This window comes from Cuculus canorus, chromosome 3, assembly GCF_017976375.1.
Source record: "Cuculus canorus isolate bCucCan1 chromosome 3, bCucCan1.pri, whole genome shotgun sequence".
Lineage (NCBI taxonomy): Eukaryota > Metazoa > Chordata > Aves > Cuculiformes > Cuculidae > Cuculus > Cuculus canorus.
This window is the reverse complement of record NC_071403.1, coordinates 88,796,318-88,815,616: the sequence shown is the minus strand read 5'-3', so window position 1 is coordinate 88,815,616 and position 19,299 is coordinate 88,796,318. Positions and strand designations below refer to the sequence as shown.

At 42.9% G+C, this 19,299-nt stretch overlaps 1 protein-coding gene across 9 annotated transcripts in view; it reads right to left on the bottom strand.

Moving 5' to 3' along the window:
* Nucleotides 1–19,299, bottom strand: part of CDC42BPA (CDC42 binding protein kinase alpha) — a 199,690-nt gene that overhangs the window by 120,243 nt on the left and 60,148 nt on the right. For all 9 annotated transcript variants that reach the window (XM_054061341.1, XM_054061334.1, XM_054061336.1 and 6 more), the window contains exons 5-6: nucleotides 17,597–17,692; nucleotides 9,916–10,064 (exon numbers count right to left, since the gene is read on the bottom strand). In XM_054061341.1, the coding sequence (XP_053917316.1) occupies nucleotides 9,916–10,064; nucleotides 17,597–17,692 (245 nt within the window). The remainder of the gene's footprint in view (nucleotides 1–9,915; nucleotides 10,065–17,596; nucleotides 17,693–19,299) is intronic.

Genomic DNA, 19,299 nt, shown 5'->3' with positions numbered 1-19,299 from the left:
CTTGTGCCAACTCAACTCAGACATACCACACAATGCAGCTGACTCCCTAGGATGCGCTGTCCACCCTCAAATTTCCCACTTACGCAAATTAATGTTCAGGAATTATGAGATACACCCAGAAAACAGAAAACCACTTATTCAGCAAGTCAAAAATGGATACACTGGCACTGAAACTTATAGTTGAAAGTGAAATGCACCCTACAGAGAATCCAAGATTTCAGCCGCCTGCTAACAAACAGCAAATATTACAAGGATGTCCTTAAGATGATTTTTACTCAGAACAAATAGTACCTTCCTGTTAAATGCAAAGAAGAGGCTGGCTTGATAGGGAATATAATTCTTTTATTCCTCTAATGCATTTATTCCCTCACGTTCACTATTTCTCAGAAATGATGTCACTTCTACAGAGAGTTCTGCTGCTCTACATTTTAAGAACTCAAATGTTCCAGTGAAGGCCAACTTAAATTTCATTAGTTGAAAAAGAAAATAAAAGAGAAGAATCGAAAATGCATCTGGTGGTTTAAAAATGCTAAAGTCTTCAGACTAAAAGAGAGCAGCAACTAGAAACCTAGAAACCCACTGATCAAGCTAACTGGAATCTCACCTTATGGAAGTGTGTTTACGTTTTGCACACCTATTTTTTCACAGGCAGATATCTGAAACGTATGTAACATGAGAGCTTGTCCCGTAGTCTTAACTATCCTCCCATAAACCTTATCAACAAAAAGAATAATTAACATAGATGTTTCATAATCCTTCCTAAGTATTTTCTTAGTAAGAAGGTGAGGATTGTTTTACCATTCAACAGAAAAGGAGGACTGTTAAACATACTGTGTGCCAATATATGAAAACTATTTTAAATAAATATTTTTGCAGTGGTCTGGAGAAACATGAGCCTAAATCTGAATGCTCCCTAGCTGCCCATTTGTTCTGCACTGAATTACTGAGCAACCCTGAAAAAGAACAAACAGATGGAGAAAGAAAGTCAAGATGAGGATTACTTTAGCACATTAATACCTATGGTTCTGTGGTACCCACTACTGCACTTCCATGTGGGTAGTGACAAAACTACAACAGGTAGTCTGAGTGCAATCAAAAGAGACTTTCAGGGCCTTGGGAATGGTTGGTGAAGGAATGAGAAGCACAGGTTATTTTCTCTTCTATTCTGGGCAATAAACAGAAGAGTTGGAAGCCACCATGCCGCTGGACAGTTACAACCTGGCTGCCATTACTGAAACTTAGTGGGATGAAACCCATGACTGAAGTGCAGCTATGACGGCTACAGGCTGTTCACAAGAGACAGGCAAGGAAGGAGGAGAGAAGGAGTTGCCCTCTACATCAAGAAATTAATGGAGTCTGAAGAGCTGTCTCTGAAGAATAGTCATGAGCAGATCGAAAGCCTACGTCTAAAAGTCCAAGGCAACAAAGGGAACTGAGTGGTTGGAATCTACTACAGGCCACCTGATCAAAGACAAGTGATGGATAAAGCCGCCTTACTCCAACTACAGAAGGCATTGCGCTCTCAGGCTCTCAGCCTGCTGAGGAACTTCAACCAGCTTGATATCTGCTGGAAGTGTAGCACAGCAGGCTGTAGGCAGTCCAGGAGATTCCTGGAATGCAGTGAAGACAACTTTTAAATCCAGGTAATAGATATCCCTACAGTGGGGGGGAAGGTTGGAGGCTGCCTGGCATGTAGTGATCATGCATTGGTGGAGTTCGCAGTCCTGAGGGATATGGGTCAAGTAAAGAGTAAAGTCAGGACCCTGAATTTCAGGCAAACAAATTTCCAGCTCTTCAAGGAGTTAATCGATATGACTCCTTGGGAAACTGCCCTCAGGGACAAGCAAGCAGAGCCCTCATGGCTCCTACATTCATGGCCCCTTCCAACGAAAATCCATTCTATGATTCCAGAAATCTGGGAGAGAGACAGACTTAGATGAACCATTATGCGTGTAAGGTCTGTCTGAGAAGACAGCACAAAAGGAAGCAGCAAAACTAAATCACAGAATCACAAGGTTGGAAAGGACCCTTTGGATCATCGAGTCCAACCATTCCTAACACTCCCTAAACCATGTCCCTCAGCACTTCATCCACCCGTTTCTTAAACACCTCCAGGGAAGGCGACTCAACCACCTCTCTGGGCAGCCTGCTCCAGTATCCAGTGACTCTTACTGTGAAGAATTTTTTTCTGATATCCAACCTGAACCTCCCCTGGTGGAACTTCAGGCCATTCCCTCTTGTCCTGTCCCCTGTGTCACTTGGGAGAAGAGGCCAGCTCCCTCCTCTCCACAACCTCCTTTCAGGTAGTTGTAGAAAGCAATAAGGTCTCCCCTCAGCCTCCTCTTCTCCAGGCTAAACAACCTCAGCTCTCTCAGCCGCTCCTCGTAAGACTTGTTCTCCAGCCCCTTCACCAGCTTCGCTGCTCTTCTCTGGACACGCTCCAGAGCCTCAACATCCTTCTTGTGGTGACAGGCCAAGAACTGAACACAGTATTCGAGGTGCAGTCTCACCAGTGCCGAGTACAGAGGGAGAATAACCTCCCTGGACCTGCTGGTGACCCCATTTCTGATACAAGCCAAGATTCCATTGGCCTTCTTGGCCACCTGGGCACACTGCTGGCTCATGTTCAGTCGGCTGTCAACCAGCACCCCCAGGTCCTTCTCTTCTGTGCAGCTCTCCAGCCACTCTTCCCCCAGTCTGTAGCACTGCATAGGGTTGTTGTGCCCCAAGTGCAGGACCCGGCATTTGGCCTTGTTAAACCTCGTGCCATTGGTCTCGGCCCAGCGGTCCAGCCTGTTCAGATCCCTTTGCAGAGCCTCTCTACACTCCAGCAGATCCACACTTCCTCCAAGCTTAGTGTCATCTGCAAACTTGCTGAGGGTGCACTCAATGCCTTCATCCACGTCATTGATAAAGACATTGAACAGAGCTGGACCCAGTCCTGTGCCCTGAGGAACTCCACTTGTGACTGGCCTCCAGCTGGAGTTAACTCCATTGACCACCACTCTCTGGGCCCGGCCATCCAACCAGTTTTCAACCCAGGAGAGTGTACGCCTGTCCAGGCCAGAGGCTGACAGTTTCTGAAGCAGAATGCTGTGAGAAACTGTGTCAAAGGCTTTACTGAAGTCTAAGAAGACTACATCCACAGCCTTTCCCCCATCCAGTAGTCGAGTCATTTTGTCATAGAAGGTGATCAGGTTAGTTTGGCAAGATCTGCCTTTTGTAAACCCATGTTGACTGGGCCTGATCACCCGGTTCTCTTGCATGTGCTTCATGATAGCACTCAAGATTACCTGTTCCATGACTTTCCCCGGCACTGAGGTCAGACTGACAGGCCTGTAGTTCCCCGGATCCTCTCTGCAACCCTTCTTGTATATGGGCACAACATCAGCCAGCCTCCAGTCTAGTGGAACTTCCCCAGTCAGCCAGGACCGCTGGAAGATGATGGATAGGGGTTTGGAAAGGACATCTGCAGCTCCTTCAATACTCTTGGGTGGATCCCATCTGGCCCCATAGACTTGTGGGAGTTCAGCTGGGCAAGCAAGTCTCTAACCGCCTCCTCTTGGATCATGGGAGCCTCATTCTGCCCCTCTAACTCTTGGATTTGTAAACAGAAGGAACAACTTTCTTTGCTATTAAAGACTGAGGCGAAGAAGGCATTAAGTACCTCAGCCTTGTCCTTATCCCCTGTCACTGTTGTTCCTTCTGCATTCAATAGGGACTGGATATTCTCCCTCGTCCTCCTTTTCCTGTTAATGTACTTGTAGAAAGACTTTTTGTTGTCTTTCACAGACTTAGCAAGTTTTATTTCTAGTTGGGCCTTGGACCTCCTGATTTTTTCCCTGCACGATCTCACTTCCTCCCTGTAGTCCACCCAAGATGCCTGTCCTTTCCTCCAAAGCACATAGAGCTTCTTATTATTATTGACACATCTTGAGATCTCCCTGCTCCACCAAGCTGGCTTTTCCCCCCGCCGGCTCCTTTTCCGGAACACAGGGATGGCTTGCTCTTGAGCTGCTAGGATTTCATTTTTCAAGAGCGCCCAGCCCTCATGGGCTCCCTTGCCCTGAAGGACTGTTTCCCATGGGACTTTGCTAACCAATCTTCTGAACAGGCCAAAGTCTGCCCTCTGGAAGTTTAATGTGACTGTTTTGCTAACCCCCTTCTTTATCCCACCTAGAACTGAAAACCCTATCTTCTCATGATCGCTTAGTCCCAGGCGTCCTCCAACCGTCAAATCCCCAACAAGACCTTCTCTATTCACAAACAGCAGGTCTAGGAAGGCACCCTCCCTTGTTGGTTCAGTAACCAGTTGTGCATGGAAGTTGTCTTCGATGCACTCCAGGAACCTCCTAGACTGTTTCCTTTCTGCTGTATTGTACTCCCAGCAGACATCCGGAAAGTTAAAGTCACCCACAAGGCCAAGAGGCAGAGATTTAGAGACTATCCCCAGCTGTTTATAGAAGAGCTCATCAGTTGCTTCTTCTTGGTTGGGTGGTCTGTAACAGACTCCTATCACATAGTCCCCCTTCTTGTGGGCTCCTCTGATTTTAACCCATAGGCACTCAGTCCCATCCTCACCGTAATCCAGTTCAAGAGTATCAAAGCACTCTTTAACATAGAGGGCTACCCCGCCTCCTTTCCTACCCTTCCTGTCCCGCCTGAAGAGTTTATATCCCAACATAGCTGTACTCCAGTTATGTGAGTCATCCCACCACGTTTCTGTGATGGCAGTGACATAGTAGTCACCTTGCCCTACAACAGCTTCCAGCTCCTCCTTCTTATTGCCCATGCTGCGTGCATTGGGGTATATGCACTTCAGCTGGGCTGATGAACCTTCAGCCCTCGTAAAGGGAAGAGAGTTCATTCTCGATTGACTGGTCCTTGGAATAACTAATTCCACAGACCCAGTTTCATCCTTACTGTCCCCACTTGTACTCACCCTCACTTGCCTTGTGGTGGTATACTGGTGGTCCTCTCCAGCACACCATTTCTCAGTCGCCAGTGTCCCACTTCCAGGCTCATTCCCAACTAGCCTGATCTCCTCCCCTTCCCCCTTCACATCTAGTTTAAAGCTTTATTTAAGAGCCTAACTAGATATTTAGAGATTACTTTAGTCCCCCTTGGAGACAAGCATGACCCATCCCTAGTAAGAAAACCTGGGGGTGGGTGGGTCACCCCATGATCAAAGAAGCCAAAGCCTCTCTCCTCACACCAGGCTCGGAGCCAGGCATTAATCAGCTGTTTGTCCCTGACCTCCTGTTCCATATTCCTTAGTACTGGGATAGAACTAGACACCACTTGTGCTCCAGAGCCCTCCATCATCCTCCCTAAAGCCCTGAAGTCTCTTTTGATGGCTTTCAGCTTTCTGCGCTGTAAGTCATCATTGCCTATTTGAAATACTAGCAGGGGATAGTAATCCGTTTCCTTCACCAAGGAAGGAAGTTTCCTAGCGACATCCTTTACTGATGCCCCCGGTAAGCAGCAGACCTCCCTGTGGAGCGGGTCCGGTCTGCAGATGGGTCCCTCCACTCCTTTTAGAAGGGAATCCCCTAAGACGATCACTCTCCTCTTTTTCTTGACAGAGGATGTTTTTAGGGCCCTCTGAGGATGCTGGAGCCTAGGGAATGTTTCTAGGCTGTGGGGACCATCTTCTTCTTCCTCTTCCTCAGGGATAGGTTCCTCCTGCAGCGCTTCATATTGATTTCTGAGGGCTACCTGGGGGTTAGTTGTCCGGGTGGGAGGAGCAGGTTTCCTGCGCCAGACAGGAACTTGCTGCCATCCCCCATCTCTTGTTCCCCCTGCCTCACAGATTGTAGGATCGAGCTGCTCCACCGCACTGGCTCCAGCAGCCTGCTGGGTTTGTGCGAGGGCACTGCTCCAAAGATCTATGTCCCTCTCACATTCCCTGATGGTCCTTAATCTGTTCACCTCCTCCCTCAGCTCTGCCACCATGTGAAGGAGTTCTCCGACTCGCGCACAGCTCCCACAAGTGTAGCCGGTACCAGAGGCACGGGCTGGTGTGGGAGGGGGGCACTGCCTACAGCCCAGGGTCTGCGTGGCTGCATGGACCCACTGAGGCTCTGTCTGGGTGGCAACATCCATCCTGTTCGCTGCTGCTCCCGGAGCAGTTTTAATCTTCTGCCTGGTATAGCCACCATGGTCAGCTGCCCCCGTCTGATCCGCCGCCAGCCTCTCAAAGCCACTAGTGGCAGACTCAGCGTGCCTGGGACTAGTATGTGCCCAGAGGGTATCTTCTGCAGTGTTCAGGGGAAATCTCCTCCAGGGGCAACCACTTCTAAAGTCTTCTTTACTTAAAAGGATTTAGACAAACCCAGGCATTTTACACCTCAATTCCCACCTTCCATAAAATGGAGATAAAACTTGGCTCACTAATGAAATAATTAAGGAGTTAAAATCTCAAGTAGTAGGAAAAACAAATTCTACATGCTTGAGGTAGCAGAACATGCATAAATAAAGTGTACCTACTTAGCTTTAGCTGATAAAAGTTTTACTCCAGCCCACACCTGGTATTTGATAGAGCATGCAAATATAAGCTTTTGACATAAGCCATGAGGGTTTAAGGACAAATACAAGCTTGAAACTGAAATTAATATTAATGCATGTAAAGGCTTTTTTCAGCCAAAACCCCCCAAAATTGCAGCAAATCTATAAAACACAAATTCATGTTGAATTCTAATAAACATAAAATTTTACCGAGTGCGACACTGCAGTTTGCAGAAAAACAGTACAAGACAATATTTAACCTTGGCCTGCAAGCAAGCATTACTTCATTAGTACAAATTAGTAACTTGAGGTGTCAGGGGTAGGTTTTAGCTTTACATTAACTCCCAAAGAAGTCGTGCATTTTTAAGAGATATATATGTACGTACATAATTTCTTCCTCACTGGGAACAACTGCACATATACTTAGACAAAGTTTTTTTTCTAAAGCTAATCCTGGACCTGTCATTTTCATTAGGTAATGCCAATGCTGGTACATTAATAACCACAGCAGAAGCTAAGATGCACATTAAAGAAAAGGCCTTTTATTAATATTCTGAGTTATCATTTAAATATCAGGTTAAACATCACGATTTGTTCATGGAAATTAATTACGTTTTATGCTCTGATTGATTTTATTTCAAAAACATTGTATTGCAAATGTTTTTTAAGCAAAAAGTGTTTAAAAACAGGAAAAAAAATAAGGTAATCCTAAAACCAGTAGTATTAATGTTATTTTCAGCTTGCAACTTTGCTCCTTCTTCAACACCATAGGTATTATGAGATAGCTTTGAAAACATCATGCAATTTCTCTGCACAACTCTACTAATACCTAGATTTTTATCTCCTTCCCACTATCAACCCATCCTGTAATTCCACAATACTAGTACAGAAATGGCATTTAAGGTCAGAACTCCAAAACCCAAAATACAGTTGTAGCAATTTCATTTAACTAATGTTGATGTGGTTTACATTTGATTTTGAGGAGCTTGGCCAATATCCTCTTAGGACATAAAAGTGACTTGCATTTGAGATTGGAGTGGTCTGCACACCAACTACCACTGCTAGCAGTATCACTACCAAACAAAACTAACTGACAACAAAAAAGTGATTAATGATAGAAAAAAAAATCACTGATAATAATCGAAATACAAATTGTAAAAGGTACAAAAACATGCGAAGTAAAAGAAAACTATCAGTGAAGTACAACAATGCGTATGATTAGTGTTAAAATCTACACTGAAAGAACTGGGGCACTAAAAGGGAACAAACCAGAACAATCCACTCTCTCACTGTATAAAAAAAAAAAAACCTCAAATGAAACATGCCTAAAGCACGATTTCTAGTTCACTAGCTACAACTCAGATCCAAACCTGATGCATATCGGCTATTCATCTGAAATACCACTGCTACAGCTGTTACATTATCCATCTTTTAGTAGTATTTCCTTCCTTCTTATCCTATGTCCTTTCCATCCTCATAAAGGATGTGGCCACCACAGTTAAACTTCCAGGAAAAAAGCACTAGTGGCATTTAGATTACATTTTTTATTTCCTTTCTTTTGCTTTACCAGTTGCAAACATCCTAAATAAAACTAGCAGTGGAATGGGTCTCATTTCAAAGGATGATATATATCCAAGTGCTGCTTACATTTTTCAAATATGCAAAAAACATCCCCTTACAAATACACACTGTATTAAAGCAGTATTAATGACAAAATGCCAAAGCGGCATTTAGAACTTTGTGAGCATGGAAATCTCACTGGCAAAGTCACAAATCAAAGGACAGGGAATGTGTAGGGTTTTTTTAATTAAACATTCATAGTAATAAATATGCAAGCATAAGAATTAGTATGTTGTTTGGAACTGCAATAGTAGTGATTTTTCTATCAAAATTTTACATTGACAGCTATTTCATCCTGGGGGCACTATTTGAGGAGGGAAACGTCACATCTACATATTATACTAGCAGCGCTGAAGTACAAATGTTTTGATGTGTTTGGAGGAAAAGGTAGAGATGGTGGGCATCTGTTCTTCTAGGAAGAGTTACTACCACATATGCAGCTTTATTGGGTAAAATACAGCAATTTATGTAGTACATGAAGTACTGTCCACTTGGTAAGAGGAGACAGCAGCTCAACACTTTACCCACAAACACATTCTAGAAGTTAGATTAAAATTAAACAGAACATGAAATCCTTCCATGTCATGTCCTAAGTGAACACATAGTTTCTCAGAAATAACACAGTTGAAATCTTCAAAATTCAAGCAAAATGCTTACGGAAAATACTCTGCTCGGGTTTTTCCAGAAAGCATTTTCATAAAGAGGTTTTTTCATGCAGGCAGGCACAGTTCTTCAACAAAACTACCAGACTTCAATACATTCCAAAAGAGCAATTCGCAGCTTAGCACCACTCCACCTTAAAGCACTCCTAGCTACAGCTCTTTCATGAGAAGACAAAATCTCAAAGGAAACAAAACCACAACCCAGTAACAAATCAAAATGAATCATGATACACCTTTTGGACAGAAAAACCCAACAACCCTTTTCTGTAGTGAAGCAGCCAAGTGGGAAGAGTAAAAGAAGGGATGGCCACTATAAATTCCGATTAAGTGTGATAAATGAACGTACAAAAAAAGCTCATTCTGCCAACTTAAGTGATTCAGCTTAAACAATTGAGAGTTGTCCTCCTGATTTCTGTCAGAACAAAGTATTGAGTGCATTTAAAAATTCTGCCTCTTGTAAGGTGATCTTTTGCTCTGCATAAAATAACTAACACAGACTTCAGGAGAGAATGAGACATTGAAGAAATGATGACACCAGTTTCATGGAAAAATCAACCCTCCAAAAAAGGCTAGACACAAATCATTTAATATTTTCCTTTGAACAGAACATAATTTTTTTTTAGATAGAAAGGCAAAGATAAGTACCACAGTTTAAGCACTTCAACTTATTTAGGAAAATTCCTTCACTTAATTTTAAAGATAGAAGTCCAGATTTCATTAAGTCCAAAAGAAAGTGGTGAAAAAAATCCAAAGCAGACCCCATAACAGTGTGGTTTTGACTTCCATATAGATTGAACAGATTAATTAATAAACAGAATCTGACTCTTCATTAAACCTGAGAGTTGATCATATTTCACAAACAGGTTTCCAGTTTTGCTTTTATAAAGTATGGATCATTAACTTTGAAATATGTCAGTGCACAAGACCCATCACATGCATTTAGACACTCTAACGATATGGCACAAGGTTAGCAACAGTTCTCAAAACCACAAGATGTAGGCAGGTCTGTTCTACCCTGCCTACTATTACAGCAAATACTAGCTTAAACTCTTTAACCACAATAATTTTCACTACATCAAGTAACCTCCCATAATTCCAAAAGGAATTTGGAGCTCTAATTACTTACCTGTGAACATAATGCAACTGATGAACTGAATCAATAGCTATCACCATTTCAGCCAAATAAAAACGAGCCATATCTTCAGGCAGTCTGTCCTCAAATTTGCTGAGCAATGTAAGCAAGTCTCCTCCAACGTAGTAATCCATAACCAGGTACTATGGAGTAGGAATGATAATAGGCCAGAGGGGAGAGAGAGTATAAAATTTATCAAGTGAATCAGAGATTAAAAAGTAATTTAAGCGTGAACTTTAATTTATTGCAGAAATTATTACGAGCTAACCCAAGATGCTAACCAAGGCACCTAGTTGTTCCGAAAAAAGTAGCTATTTAAGCCTCATTTTAGCATTTAAAACACTTCTCACATTTATACACTCCCAAATACAGTAAGCCTCATGACAAAATTGTGTCAGCTTCATCCACTGTCCCATCACCAAACATAAAATATCTAGATACTCTGGATTCTCTCATAAAAACCCTTTTACAGAATGGAAAAGGAGTAAATAATTAAAGCACAGACCCATAAACACTAAATCAACTGTGTTGACTTGGGATCTCAATCAAGGGCCCTAATTTCCCAGTCTTTCCTTTCACATTTTTTCTACCATCTTCTTTTCCCATTAAACAAACAATTTTGGAGAGTAAAGCTTCTAGACTACCCAGAGTAAGATTAAGAGTACTATTAAGATTCTTCCAGTAGCTCCCAGTACAATTCCAGATATTGTTGACATTGCACACATACAGTGGAAGGTGTCACCTTCTCTACTGAGAACTTGATTTCTGATTTATTAATGAAAAATAAGTCTTGCTTGCCACTGAATCAGGTGCAATGGCTTTAAAGAGATCAGAACCCTTCTCTGTTTTACTATATTATGACAGAACAAAATGCCACTTACTTTAGAGACATTGTCAAAATGACTGGACAACGTAAATTAAAGAAATGTTGGAAATTCGCAATTAAGATATTTTTATTGTAGTTTAGTTTAGTTTTAATGGTGGAACAGCAACTGGAGGGACAAATGGTGAAAAGGAAAAAAAATCAAACTAATAATAACCAAGAAATTAATTATAAGCAATGTAATTTAATACCTGCTGCTATAATATCACTTTCAAACATCACTGTGGACAGACTAATTAGCACAGTTTCCCACTAAACTATGCAGGTTCTATAAGCTTTTGCCAAGAGTTCCAGCCTCTGCTGCGGGGAAAGCAGCGTATTTCCACATTTGAAGTAGTGACTCTTAACAACACTGTATAATGATTTTAAAAAAATAATTAAAGATGGAACAATGCATATCACAAATTCATTCTTTAAAATTTTAGTAAAGCAACTTAGAACGACTTTTTATACAAGTTCTCTCAATTTCACAGAACGATTTGGGTGGGAAGCCCATCCAGTTCCAACACACATACTCCGCCATGGGCAGGGACACCTCCCACGGGATCAGGTTGCTCAAGGGCCCATCCAACCTGGCCTTGAAAACACCAAGGGATGGGGGAGCCACAACTTCTCTGGGCAACCTGTGCCAGTGCCTCACCACCCTCACAGGAAAACATTTCTTCCTCCAACCTCACCTCAATCTCCTCTCTTTCAGCTTAAATCCATTACACCTTGTCCTATCCCTGCACACCCAGATAAAGAGCACCTCCTCATCTTTCACTGGAAGGCTGCTATAAGGACTCCCCAGAGCCCCTCCAGGCTGAACAAGCCCAACTCTCTCAGCCTGTCCTCGTATGGGAGGTACTCCAGCCCTCTGGTCCTCTTTGTGGCCTCCTCTGGACTCACCCTAACAGATCCATGACCTTCTGGTGCTGAGAACTACAGAACTGAACGCAGAACCCCAGGTGAGGTCTCATGAGAGTGGAATCATCTCCCTCATTCTGATGATTAATTCTTCTGAACCAGCCTGGGATACGGTTGCCTTTCTGGGCTGCAAGTGCACACTGCCAGCTTGTGTTGAGCTTCTCATCCGCCAGCACCCCCAACTATTTGTCTCTGCCCAGCCTGTATCGGTGCTTGGGATTGCCCAGACCTACATGCAGGACCTTGCACCTGGCCTTGCTGAACTTCAGGAGTTTGGCACAGGCCCACCTCCCAAGTCTTTCTAGGTCCCATGGAATGGCATCCCATCCCTCCACCATGTTGACTCTATCACACAGCTTGGTGTCGTCAACAAACTTGCTTAGGGTGCCCTCGATCCCACTCTCCATGTCTCCAAGAAAGATGTTAAACACCACTGGTCCTGATATCGACCCCTGAGGAACACCACTCATCACTGGTACCCACTTGGACATTCAGCCAGTGACCACAACTCTTGAGTGCAACCACCCAGCCAATTCCTTATCTACCAAGTGTCCCATCCATCAAATCCAAGTCTCTCCAATGTAGAGACAAGAATGTCATGCAAGATACTGTCAAGTGCTTTGTCTAAGTCCAGGTAGACGATGTCAGTTACTCCGCCCTTATCCACCAATGCTGAAGCCACACTGTAGAAGATTTATCGGGCACAATTTGCTCTTAGTGAAGCCATGTTGGCTGTCACCAATTACCTCCTTATTTTCCATGTGTGCCTCAGCAGAGTTTCTAGGAGGATGCGCTCCATGATCTTGCTAGGCACAGAGGCGAGACTGACTGAAAAGTTTCCTGACTTTTCCTTTTGTTCCTTTTTTAAAAATTGAGGTTATGTTTCCCCTTTGTCAGTCAGTGGGGACTTCACCAGTCTGCCAGGACTTCTCGAATATGACAGATAGTGGCTCAGCAATTTCATCCACCAGCTCCCTCAGGACGCACAGATGCATCTCATCAGGTCCCGTGGAATTGTGCACCTTCAAGATCCTTACATGGTCTCTCACCTGATCCTCTCCTACAGCGGGCAGTTCTTCAATCTCCCTGTCTTTCCCTTCTGTGACTTGGACTGTGTGGCTTGAGTCCTTGTTGATGAAGACTGATGCAATAAAGTTATTGAGTACCTTGGCTTTTTCCATATTCTGAGTAACCAGAGCTCCCATTTCCTTCTAGAGAGGGCCCACATTCTCCCTACTCTTCCTTTTATCACCAATGTATCTATGGAAGCTTTTCCAGTTGCCATTGATGTCCTTGGCCAGATTTAATTCTGTCAGGACTTCGGCTTTCCTAACCTGATCTCTGGCTGCTCGGACAATTTCTATGTATTCTTCCCCGGCTGCCTGCCCTCTGTAGCTTCCACCCTCCTTTTTCTATTTAAGTTTGTCCACGAATTCATCCCTGCAGGCCTCCTGGCCTTTCTGCATCTTTGTTGGGATACAAAGCACCCAAGCCTGAAGGAAGTGATTCTTGAATAATTAAGCAGCTTTCCTGGGCCTCTCTACCCTCCAGGGCTTTATCCCATGGCACACTACCAAGCAGATCCCTGAAGAGGCCCAAGTCTGCTCTCTTGAAGCCCAGGGTAGTGAGCTTGCTGCATGTCATCTTTGCTGCTTTAAGGATCTTGAGCTCCATGGTCACTGCAGCCAAGGCTGCCTTTGAGCTCCACATTCCTCACCAGTCTTTCGTTGTTGGCGAGAACAAGGTCCAGCATAGCACCTCTCCTTGTTGGTTCTCCTATCACCTGGACAAGGAGGTTATCACCAATGCATGCCAGGAGCCTCCTGAATTGCTTGGGCCCTGCTGTGTTGTCCCTCCAACAGATATAAGCCCCATGTGGACCAGGGCTTGCAAGTGTGAGGCTGTGCCCATCTGTCTATAGAGGGCCTCATCTGCTCGCTCTTCCTGATCCCATGGCCTGTAGCAGACTCCCATTATAACATCACCTGTCCCTGCTTTCACTTTAATCCTGACCCAGAAGCGCTTGTTCTGCTCCTCATCCATCCTCAAGCTGGAGCTTGATGCACTCCAACTGGTCCTTGACATAAAGGGCAACATGCCCTCACCTCCTGTGTGTGTCCTACCTACAGCTTGTAACCAAACACTCCAATCACAGGATCCATCCCACCACGTCTCCATAATGCCACTGAGACCACAGCCCTGCTGGCACCCAAATGTCTCTAACTCCTCTTATTTATTCCCAAAGCTTTGTGTGTTGGGCCCTGTTGAAGCTGGCTTACTGGCTGGAAATCCTTCGTATCTCTCTTCAGGTGCTCTCCTGCTGACCTGTGTTTCCTTCTCCAGGCTCTGGCATCAAACTAGTAGGAGTGCGATGGATTGAGGGTCCCTGCCCCCAGCAACTTTAGTGTAAAGCTCTCTTCACCACGATGGCAAGCCTATGCCTGAAGATCCTTTTCCCCTTCTCTGACAGATGGACCACATCAGCTGCCAGTAGATCACGTTTCTCAAAGCGGGTCCCATGATCTAATTAACCACACCCTTGACTGTGGCATCAGTCCTGTATCCATTTGTTAATTTGCCAGACTTGACTGGCCCTTTCAAACCCCATCCCTCTGACTGGGAAGACTGCTACAAAAAACACCTGTGCTCCAGAGTCCCTTACTATTGCTCCCAGGGCTCTGTAATCCCTCTTGATATCCCTCAGAATGCTTCTGGCTATATCACTGGTGCCCATTTGAAACAACAGCAGTGCACAGCAGTTAGTGGTCTGTACAAGGTTTGGTAGCCTCTTGGTGACATCCCTGATGTGAGCCCCTGCTAAGCAGCATGCCTCTCTGAAGAGTGGGTCAGGTCAGAAATTGAGTGCCTCCATATCTTTCAGAAGGGAGTCTCCTACTACTGCCACCTGTCACCTTTCCTTCGTTGTGCTGGTTGTTAGTCAGGCAGCAGACTGGACTGCCATGTTCGGCACCAGCCTCTCTTCGAAACTGATGGATGTTTCCTTTACAGTCTGCAGAAGAGTGAGGCAATTCTGCAAGAGCATTTACAGCTGCAGGGGAAGTCTGCTGGTCCTTGCCCTTGCAAGTTTCCATTCTTTTTAATTATTGTTCCGTTCTCATCAGCGTGTGCCGGTGGAGGACGTTTTGGCTGTGGGTCTACTGCAGACTGTGCTTGGAACCAGCTATCCAGCTCTTTCTCAGCCTCCCTGATGCCACACAGCCTTTGCACGGCCACCTGCTGCAGGAGCTCCTCCACTTGAGCACACCTTCTGCAGGTAGCTCTGCCACCAGCTCCTGCCCCAGGATAAAGTCCAGGCACTTCCTGTAGCCAGAGGTCTGCACTGCAGTCTCTCCCCTCAGCAGGTCTGTCTGCATTGGACACCACTGGGATAGATGGTGCTGACCCTCCAGTTGAAGCTGCAGCCTTTGCCCTCAGACAAGTGCCTACTCTTCAGCCTAGAGGGTCAGGTAGGACAAGTGCCCTTGACCTGCGCAAGTGGTCACAGAACGTGACCAAGTGCTGGGTTCTGTGCACTTCAGGTCTCTCACTCAGCCAGTGGAATGCCCCTTTTGGAGAGGCATCCCTCCTGTATACCCTTCTTTGCGAACTGCCACACAAACTGCTGGGTCATGTCCTGGCTGACACAGAATCACAAGGTTGGAAAGGACCCATTGGATCATCGAGTCCAACCATTCCTAACACTCCCTAAACCATGTCCCTCAGCACTTCATCCACCCATTCCTTAAACACCTCCAGGGAAGGCGACTCAACCACCTCCCTGGGCAGCCTGTTCCAGTACCCAATGACTCTTACTGTGAAGAATTTTTTTCTGATATCCAACCTGAACCTCCCCTGACGGCATGACACATCATGCTCTGTGTGCCTGCCCTGATCACCATGCTCCCCTAGGGGTGCCTTTCGAGGGACTGCATGGTGCCTGCCATTCCTGTTGTCCCTGCCCATGTTGTGCCAACTGCCCTTGTGAGAGCTGCCGCTTTCAGCTGGATCTCTGTGGGTCTCTATGCTCCCCCTGGAACTTCCCTGGTTCGTGAAACCCCTCTGAACGCCACAATTTTCCACATGAAATACATGGAAAGAATTCCTCTAAGTTATACCAGCTATGTAGCGCAGGCAGAAATCTTACGCCTGTTTCTTTTCCCTCATACTTTGCATAACAATGAAGGTGATGAACAACAGTTTTAAACAATTTGCTGCAGAATAATCTGGGCACCTTCATTGATTCCAAGCACATGAAGAAAGTACAGAATGCATTTCCACAAAATTCCAAGTGTGCTGACAATCAAAATTTCTCCTGTTGCTTTGTGACATGAATAGTAAACTTTGTAAATTATGCTCACAAGCCTTACACAAAGTAAGTACTTTCTGTTCAGTGGTGCTCCCACAAGATCTACAGTATTAGCTTCTCATGTTTTACAGTTTTAAAATATACAGTAAGCCTTTGGAACTTAATATAAATATTATTAACTGATGCACTATATAGCCAGATCTGAGAGAGCTTAATTTATTGCTTTGAAAGTATATTGAAAAAAATATCTCTTACAATTCTCATAACTGATGTGGGATCTCTGCACACTTCTCCAGCATTTTTAAAAGAGGTACAATTCAGTAACTGGATATACCAAAATAAAGGAATTCTGTCTCTTATAACACAGGACTCTGCATCTCCCATTCTGCAAGACCAACACACTAACTTGATCACAAGGTAACTTTCAATCTTCGAACATGCCAACATTTAAACTGTAATTCACAGTATTAAGTCTTGTACTTGAAGTTAAACACATGTACAGATATTGAAGCTAAGTTTAACAACTAAATTTTTAATAAAACAAGTGAATGGATAGCATCTCATCTAACATCACATATCCATGTCCTAAAAAGGCAGAGCCTTGTTTACATAGAAACTCCACCAAAATCTCTGGATATCCAGGTATCTGAGCTGACTGAGCAGAAAGCAATATAATGCCAAAAAGCACAATAATTCTGCAAGAATTCAATGTATAGCACTTCTTTTACTTTCCAAATTGGGGAGGGGAATTATGTATGTATAGCAGATTTTTAAGAAAACATTAGACCTTAATAAGGACACAGAATCAAACACACAGGGCAAAAAACACAAATAAGGAAAATCTAGCAATGGATAGTTGTTTATCTTTTCAGGCGTAAACATTACCAAAACTTTATCACAATCAAAACATATTTTAAGGGGGAAAGACTTAATAGAAAATTGACATTTTTCCTCATATTAGTTTCTTCATGCAAGTTTTTCAAACTACCTGAAAACTAAATAACATTAAATATTAAAGTGACACTTTAATCTACAGTTACAGCTTCCAACTCTTATTTATGAACATTTAGTGGCATTCTTCCATGCTGCAAGTACATTTTACTGCCTTATGACACCTTAGTGGATTTAAGTTCTCAAAAGAGCGAAGACTAATCAACATAAAATGCTGTTTCAAAACAGGGCTATTCCCTATTTTTAATGAGAAAAGAGCAATCAGCAATGTTAATTGCAAAAAGTAAAGTCAAATAGAAAGTTTATGTTAGAAGCACACTATTATGTTTATGAATCCAATTAAACTGAAGTGACAATTATAAAGAAAGAAGATGTGGACAGAAGAAGGTTTATCCACAAAGGCGAAGTAGTTTAGAAAGCAAGGCTTCATTCCTGAGATTCTTATGGTAAAACTTTAAAAGTTTCTGACCACTCTACATCCTTCAGAATCTTATGCACAAAACCACAGATCCTCACATGGTCTGTATGGTCCAGAACACAAAATTATCAAATACATAAATTATATTTCTGCCTCAAACCACAACTAAGAATCTGTATTCCATCCATATATACATAGAAACAATACTCACTAAATAGTTTTCATCCTGGAAAGCATAATGTAATGTTGTGATCCACTGGTTATCCCCATTCACTAATACATCTCTCTCTTCCCGAAAACAGGCTGTCTGAAGGGAAGAAAAATAATTATAGGCTTTAAATAAAATATATGAAGAAACAAATCTTGCAAGTTGACTACGTTCTAATATTATGTTTTGGGGAAATACATAGCATTTTGGGGGAACTGCCTCTCAGTTAGAAAGTAATTTACTACACTCTTCAAACATGCCAAGATCTATGAAAAACTAGGCATCAGAAAAGTCCACCTTCAAATTTAAACAGTTGTACTTCTCTTTATTGTTAAGTGTTGCAAAGAGAGAAATAAGCTGCTGTTTTGCACTGTCTAAAAACCACAAGTCAAAATCTTATCTTTTTGGGACATATTGAAATCAAGTATCATTAATAACAGAATAGCAATATAAGGTTGTGGGAGACTATAGCGGCATTGCATGACTGTAACCGCAAGAGGGAGGAGTTAATGAGCTAGAATCTAGAGTCTCCTGTCATTGTTTTATCTTATCATGCTATTGGCTTAGTTTTACACTTGAAGTTTCACAACTGGAAAGCAGCAAGGCAATTAGTTCAGGTCTTGCAACCTGCCTTGAGAGGTGAATAAAATAGCAAAAGCTGTTTTGTAGAATGACAGAGGAAAATGACCAAACAGACAAGCCCAAAAGAAACTATAGCAATGAAATATGATAAACATTTTGAAGGGACTGAGTTTTGATGTAGATATCACAAGAAAACAAAAGTTACCAAACAGCAAAGCCAATACATAACTTTCTTCAGAAACAGACAGCATAAAAGTGAAAATAATAATTGTATAGGCTCTATTTAGAAGGCAGATGAAGAGTCAGAGATCTAAAACATAGATCATAATCTCCTCCAGCACACCCTGCTACTTCACAAAGATGTTCAACCAATTTGAACCATGCTCCCTCTTCCACATTGGGAGGCAGCTAAATTTAAAGGAAGTCCAAGCCGTTTCCTTTTCATTTTTCAATTTCATTTTCTAAAACAATAGATAAATACCAGAACACTGATATAGTTATTGTTGGCAATAAGATTTGGAGAGTGAAGAATGAAAAGAGAAACATCATTTTAGACTGAGCTATTCACGAGAACATGTGCAGTAAAAACAGAGCAAAAAATAATTCTTCTTCCAAGCAAATAAACCATATCAAGTGTTCCTTTGGTGAATAAAAAAAGAACAATGCAGACCAGAAAAAATAAAGGTAGTATACTTCAATAATGGCAAAAATGCATGAGATAAATAAGTGAAATCTGGGAAAATAACAAAATATTATTTAAACAAATATCCTCAAAGGTTATTAAATAAAAAATGGACTAAGGGATGGGAAAAGAAGAAAGGATGACCTTCAGAAAGAAGACAAGCTGTTCTATGCTTCAGCTTGATTTTTTTCCTTTCTTGTTTGTAAGCTCTTGATGTATTTCAGAAAGAGATACTGTGAGCTCTTGTTTTCACAAGGATAAATTACATATAGTTTCTCTGCTTGTTATGACACAACTAACAGGATTAGTTTCTAGAGCATATGTAATTCCACTTGGTTTTGCCATGATTTAACAAAAGACCATGTATTCCTTGAGCACTCTAGATGCCCACTTCCAGGCAGTATGTCTATCAGCATATAGCATCAGCTATTACCACAGTAGG